This window comes from Parathielavia appendiculata (genome assembly GCF_033297405.1).
Source record: "Parathielavia appendiculata strain CBS 731.68 unplaced genomic scaffold N657scaffold_10, whole genome shotgun sequence".
Taxonomy (NCBI): Eukaryota; Fungi; Ascomycota; class Sordariomycetes; order Sordariales; family Chaetomiaceae; genus Parathielavia; species Parathielavia appendiculata.
The window spans coordinates 672,053-678,052 of record NW_026944229.1 but is presented as its reverse complement, the minus strand read 5'-3'; the positions used below and the strand labels follow the sequence as shown (position 1 = coordinate 678,052).

The 6,000-nt window shown below is 55.8% G+C and overlaps 3 protein-coding genes across 3 annotated transcripts; 2 read left to right on the top strand and 1 right to left on the bottom strand.

Annotated features, from left to right (window-relative positions):
• Positions 1–393: 393 nt before the first annotated feature.
• Positions 394–1,966, top strand: N657DRAFT_622543 (alpha/beta-hydrolase). The gene is made up of 3 exons (XM_062790651.1): positions 394–463; positions 544–622; positions 680–1,966. The coding sequence occupies exons 1-3, from the start codon at positions 461–463 to the stop codon at positions 1,825–1,827; spliced, it is 1,230 nt and encodes a 409-aa protein (XP_062645762.1). The 5' UTR covers positions 394–460; the 3' UTR covers positions 1,828–1,966.
• On the bottom strand, positions 1,930–3,015 carry N657DRAFT_103004 (uncharacterized protein). Its single transcript, XM_062785736.1, has 5 exons — positions 2,843–3,015; positions 2,710–2,767; positions 2,431–2,603; positions 2,241–2,343; positions 1,930–2,171 (listed from the first exon to the last, which is right to left on the bottom strand). Exons 1-5 carry the CDS (start codon positions 2,933–2,935, stop codon positions 2,032–2,034), a joined length of 567 nt encoding a protein of 188 aa, XP_062645761.1. The 5' UTR covers positions 2,936–3,015; the 3' UTR covers positions 1,930–2,031.
• A 671-nt stretch (positions 3,016–3,686) lies between these two features.
• On the top strand, positions 3,687–5,703 carry N657DRAFT_647507 (polysaccharide lyase family 1 protein). The gene is made up of 5 exons (XM_062793329.1): positions 3,687–4,265; positions 4,329–4,498; positions 4,564–4,802; positions 4,871–5,013; positions 5,108–5,703. Exons 1-5 carry the CDS (start codon positions 4,135–4,137, stop codon positions 5,382–5,384), a joined length of 960 nt encoding a protein of 319 aa, XP_062645760.1. The 5' UTR covers positions 3,687–4,134; the 3' UTR covers positions 5,385–5,703.
• The last annotated feature ends 297 nt before the right edge of the window (positions 5,704–6,000 follow it).

Sequence of the window (6,000 nt, the reverse complement as noted above, 5' to 3'; positions counted from 1 at the left end):
GGGGGTCCGGTCTGCTTCAGAGCCTGGCGGCCAGTTTTTGAACTGGCGACCGATGCTACATCGGTACTCTCGGTATTGAAGGATCAGAATCCTGGTACAATACAAGATGTCACTACCCTGCGTGTCCTGACAGCTGAACGATACTAGCGTGCCCAGCAACTGTTGGTCTCCATCGCGCTAACCAATACGGTGTAGTTGAGCTGTCGGTTCACCGCTGGAGCTCAGAAAGTCGTGCTTGGCAAGGACCCTGAGAGAGGAGAGAGAATGGGACAATTCGGGTGCCGAGACGGAGTCGGTTCTCGGCCGGCTAACACTAAATCGGAAAGACAGGGGCTGAAATCACTGTAAAAGGCAGCATACCCGCTTTGTCCTGAGCTGAACCGCCAAACAGCTCCGCTGAAGTTCGACAACGACAGATGCGCCGCTGTGAAAACTGGGGATTTCTCACTCGAAGGATCAAATGGTAGGATGCATTCCCACTGACACGTCACATCGAACAACTCGGAGCTCCAACTAATGGACCGATTGGCTGAGTCGCCGCAGGCAACGTTATCCGCCCCCACATCACCAGGGTTATCCCTCGGCGAAGGACTAAGCCTGCTTTTCAAGGTCGTCGTCGTCGGTGAGTCCAGCTAGCTTATTCCTCCGGCGACCAACTCGCAGCACTGACCTTCCTCAGCCCCGCCTCACCTTCTCCTCAGCCTCCTCCGCTGCTACACGCTCGCCGCCCTCCGCGGCATCCCCCTCCGGCACTACGCAGCATGCGCCTTCTACCGCGTTGCCCTGCACAACCTCACCCCGCGCCAGCTGCAATTCATCCAACCCCCGACCCCGGCCGTCTACACCTCCTGGCTCACCCACCGCCAATCCCGCGCGGCAGCTAAGTACAAGCGCGACAGCGCTGATGCCGAAGCAGCCTTCCTCGCCTCCCGCCTGAGACTCGACACGGAGCCGCTCCCCGACGGGCGCTCGTCCCTGCTGTGGATCGGCGACCGCCGCCGGGCGACGCGGTTCGTGCTCTTTTTTCATGGAGGCGGGTACATGGTGCCTGCGTTGACGGGGCACATGGAATGGTGTGCGCGGGCATACCTGCTCGCCTCGCCCGCTGCTGCTGCTGCTGGGAAGGGCGGAGGTAAGGAGGATGATGAGGTGGCGGTTGCCGTGCTGCAGTACACGCTCTGCCCAGAAGCAACGTATCCGACGCAGCTGCGGCAAGCGGCGGATGCGCTGGCGCATTTGTTTGCGTCGGGCAGGGTGCGGCCCGGGAATCTAGTCATTGGCGGGGACTCGGCAGGCGGGAACTTGACGGCACAGTTGCTGGGGCACTTGCTGCGGCCCAATCCTGCCGTGAGGGAGGTGTCGCTGGAGGAGCGGCTTGCCGGCGCATTCTTGGTGTCGCCGGTGTTGAGTGTAAGCGGTCACTGGGCGAGTGCGAAGAGGAATGGGGCCATTGACATGCTTTCTGCGAGCTCGCCGGCCAGTCTGAAGGAGAGGCTGCTCAACGGGGTAGAGGATTATCAGGCGGAGGTGAAGCAGAGGAAGGGGTGGGCGATGCCGATGGATTTGGAGGATGCGGAAGGTTGGTTTGGAGGATTGGACGGGGTTGTCAAGGAGGTGTATGTCACGGCCGGCGAGCAAGAGGTTTTGCTGGATCATGGAGTCGCCTTTGCAGATGCAGTTCGAAGGGGCAACCCGGGGATGGAGGTGCGGCTAGAGGTGATGAAGAACGAGGCTCACGACTGGATATTGATGGAGGGCGGCGAGGGAATTGAGGGAGACGCAATGAAGAGAATGAGGGCTTGGTTCAAGGGCGTGTTCGATCTGTAGAGCTCGCCGTTGCCGTCTTGCGACGGAGCGTGTGGTTATATGAATAGGCAGTCGCAGGTCATTCCCCTCATCAACGCGGCCTTCTCCAACTCCACTTGATGAGATCTGGTCAAACGAAATGGCGCCGTCTCTTCCCCTGGATTTTTAGACAGCTAAATACCGTATGAGTGTCCCGACTTAAAGCCCAACCTGAAATTGAGTTTCTTACGACTTGACATAAAAGTCGACACAGCTCTCATATGTCTGTTGGTTTCTGGTTGCATACCAGTACCATTGAATGGCGCACTTGCCGCCGGTGCTGCAAACAGTCCCAAGGTTTCTAGGGATGGTGACGTTGAAGTTGACTACAGGACTGTTAGCATGTGGTGCGACGCCTTGCCTGAAGCGGTCGCGTGTTGATGGTTTCGACTCACTGTCTGATCGAGGGGTCGTCGCGGTTGCATTCGGATAGCTATCCCAGGATCGTAGTGGGCTGCCGATGATCTTGTTGTTTGCCAGGTCAACGATCGACACATTCTACAGCCGAATTTCTGAGTTAGTATGGTACGGTATTTGTACTTTATTCAGTCCAAACCGGTCTAAAAGACCAGTGGTGTTACTTGCCGCATAACCGGGGCGATGGCCGGCGATTAGGTCAACCTTGAAGTCGATGACTTGGCCAGGCTTGTATTCGGTCGCGGAGTTGTCCTCGTACTGGTAGCCACGGCAGAGGAAGGCATTACACTTCAAGTCCGCGCCGGCCTTCGCGACTCCGTCCTCGATGGGACCAGCTCTGTCTGCGAGCTATGTCAGCTCTCAGCTTGTCCAAGGCAGCGATGCTTTGGCACCAGCAACGGCATGGGCTTGAACGATATGACGCAAGGAAGCGGGAAAGATATTCACCCTTTTCCATATATTCCGCATAGGTCTTACCGCACCGCTGCGTATAGTAGGAACCAGCCTAATCAGTAATCAGTCAGTACGTATGGAACGGCACTCGGGGTCAAGGTCGGCTGGTAAGACAGGAGTTACCTACGCCACGAGGGGTGGGAACCTTCACAACAGCATGGCCGAGCACGCTTGTGGCGGCAATAGCTATGGTAAGGAATCCGAGAAGACTTGGAACCATTTTCTCTTGATGACGATGAGGTTGTGTAAGGCGTATAGCTGAGCCTGGTTGTAATTGGAATCGTAAACAGCCAACATCAAGACACAGATGGATTTGAACAGATCGCGGCTTATGGAGGATTCAGTACGATAATCGATTTTTCCGTGTCAGCGTCATGGACATCAACTTGCGTGATCCCGATCCATTCGTGACCCTCCCACCGACCGTCGCAGACGACTGCACATATGCGAGCCTAGGGGCTTTTGCCACGAATAGGACAACTGGACAAGGGAATCCGTGATGTTCCATTCTCCTCTGTCAATATCACGCACCTTGATGGAAGAATGGCTTCGCCATGACAAGTAATAGTAAGAGTTCCGAAGCCTTGAGTGAGAGTTGAGGCTCAACCGGCTTCCCTCCGCGCCATTGGTGGGAGAATTAATTGACCGTTGCGTCTCAGACATGCGTGCCGAGGCATCAGTACTCGCGGCCATGGCCGCCATGCTCATGCAGGAGACAAGGGGATCGTCGTGTACCCCAGCTCTCGGAACCAATTCAAGGGTGAAGCTCCACCGAGTATGGAAGGTCTGAATTTAGGTTCTCAGGTTCCCCGTTGTCCCAAGCGGGCCACGGCAGTGGCACTTCCGGCAAGTCCAAGACTTAGCGCTGTACCCCAGACTTTCCATCCCGGTTGACAAGTTGGCAACAAGCATGTCTAGCCCTGAAATTACTTGACGGCCCCGCAAATATGCGTGCGACTGCCGGAGTGAGGCATCGTACTTCCTGGACTTCCACCACTGGTGTTCGGCCATGGGGTTGCTCTGAAGGTCTTCTGATGCCAAGTTACCTCCATCAGTAATCTCAAGCAGCAAATGTCACTTACAGCAGATGCGGTCCGTTTCTACTTGCCCTGGCATCGAGCGCATTCTCATTCGTGTAGAATTGTTTGGCACCATCCTCGACACGGACCGCCGAGCCCTTGGGCAAGGGGCATGAGCCTTTGGCGGAAGAGATCGACGCCATCGCGTTACTAACCGCATCAAGGCGATGAGGCGAGGCCTCGAGAGTACGTCCAACAGGTGAGGAAGTGTAAATGGTATCCGCAAGACAGTGTATAAGAAGGATGAGATTAGCCTTCCCAAGATCATGCTGGACTTCGCATCACCATCAGACTCGATCCTCTTTCAGAGCCTTCTGAGAACCACCAAGAATCGCCCATCATGAAGTTCCTCTTCGCCGCCACCATCGCCACGTTGGCGAGTCTTGTTACCGCCACGCCCACGCCGACGGTCGAGAAGCGTGCCAGCCCTAGCGACGCCTGCACTATTGGCTATGCCTCGACCAACGGCGGGTTAGTTTTGGTTCTACTAGTACTCCTTGCACCGCAAACATACTGACACCGAGCGATGACAAGCACGACGGGCGGCGCCGGTGGAACAACTACGACCGTCTCCAGCCTCCCGGCTTTCAGCTCCGCTGTCAAGGGTGACGCCAAAAAGATTGTCTACGTTCAGGGCAACATCAGCGGCACTGGATCCATCAGGGTCGGTGCCAACACGAGCATTCTCGGCAAGAATGGCGCCTGTAAGGCAACCTATAAGGTTTCAATGTGTGGGCGTAGGGAGCACCTGCTGACAAGCCTTATATAGCCATCACCGGCGTCAACCTTCACATCCGCCAGGTCAAGAACGTCATCGTTCGCAACCTGAAGCTAAGCAAGGTCAAGGGCAATGATTGCATCACCGTCAACGAGGCCACCAACGTCTGGCTCGACCACCTCGATCTCAGCGGCGACCTCAACGTGGACAAGGACTACTATGACGGCCTGATCGACATCACCCACGGCGCCGACTGGGTCACCGTCTCGAACACCTACTTTCATGACCACGTAAGCTTGATGTTTTGTGCACAGACATGAATTGATCCGATGGCTGACCAAACCACCCCGAGCAATAGTGGAAGGCTTCTCTCGTCGGCCACTCCGACAGCAACGAAGATGAAGACTCGGGCAAGCTCCATGTGACGTATGCCAACTGCAAGTATGTCAACATCAACAGCCGCACCCCGTCGCTCCGGTTCGGCACAGGCCACATCTACAAGTAAGTTATAGAACAGACACATTTTAACCCCGGCCATCTGCATATGGCCCATGATATTCTCCGCACAACGCTGACACAGCGTTCTACTCTCCAGCAACTACTTCGAGAACATCGCCACGTCGGGCGTCAACACCCGCATGGGCGCCAAGGTCCTCGTCGAGTCCAGCACCTTTGTGAACGCCAAGCGCGCAATCACCTCAATCGACTCCGACATCGACGGCTCGGCCGCCGTCAGGGATGTCAACCTCGGCGGCTCTACCAACGACGCCCCGTCCACCTCGGCCTTCTCGGTCCCGTACGCCTACAGCGTCGTCGGGTCGGCCAACGCCAAAAGCGCCACCTCTTCCGCCGGTGCGACCCTTTCGTTCTAAGAGTGTCGGTCAAATCACGGCTCGCTATCGATTTCGTGAAAGAGTCCGTTCTTGGGGAGGTTCCCGGCTTGTCGACCTGGGACTGGAGGAGTGGTTGATGAAAACTCGGTTGGAGATGTCAGCTTCATGCGAGGCAGCAAATAGGGAAGGGGTGTGCAGGGTTCCTATATGCACCACCTCTCCCGTAGATAGCATGCATGCGTCTTCATGTCCATAGTTAGAAGGCAATTTGCCTTGAAATTTTGTCTTTAGCAACTCCTGTTGCTCCACATCACCTGTGCACTCTGTTCGTCCGAAAGCTACGGTGATCTGAAGTCAAAAGTTTGCGCTTATTAAATATGAGGAGTACGTTTGCCATTACGCTCGAGATTGTCCCCAAGACTGACCTGTACCTACTAATTATGGTCGCATCACGATCGATTCCTGCCTTATGGGATTATCATTGGAACAATCCTCTGCCGCTGACACAAACAGCCCGGACAGCACAAACACCCGGCTGATGCAACTTACCCGAAAAACCTCTCTCACATGCTTGGGTGGAGCCTCTGATCTTGGCCAAACGCCGTCTGTTTCTGACCCTCTCCCCTGCGCTAGATCCAGTTCGGTCAAGCGTAGC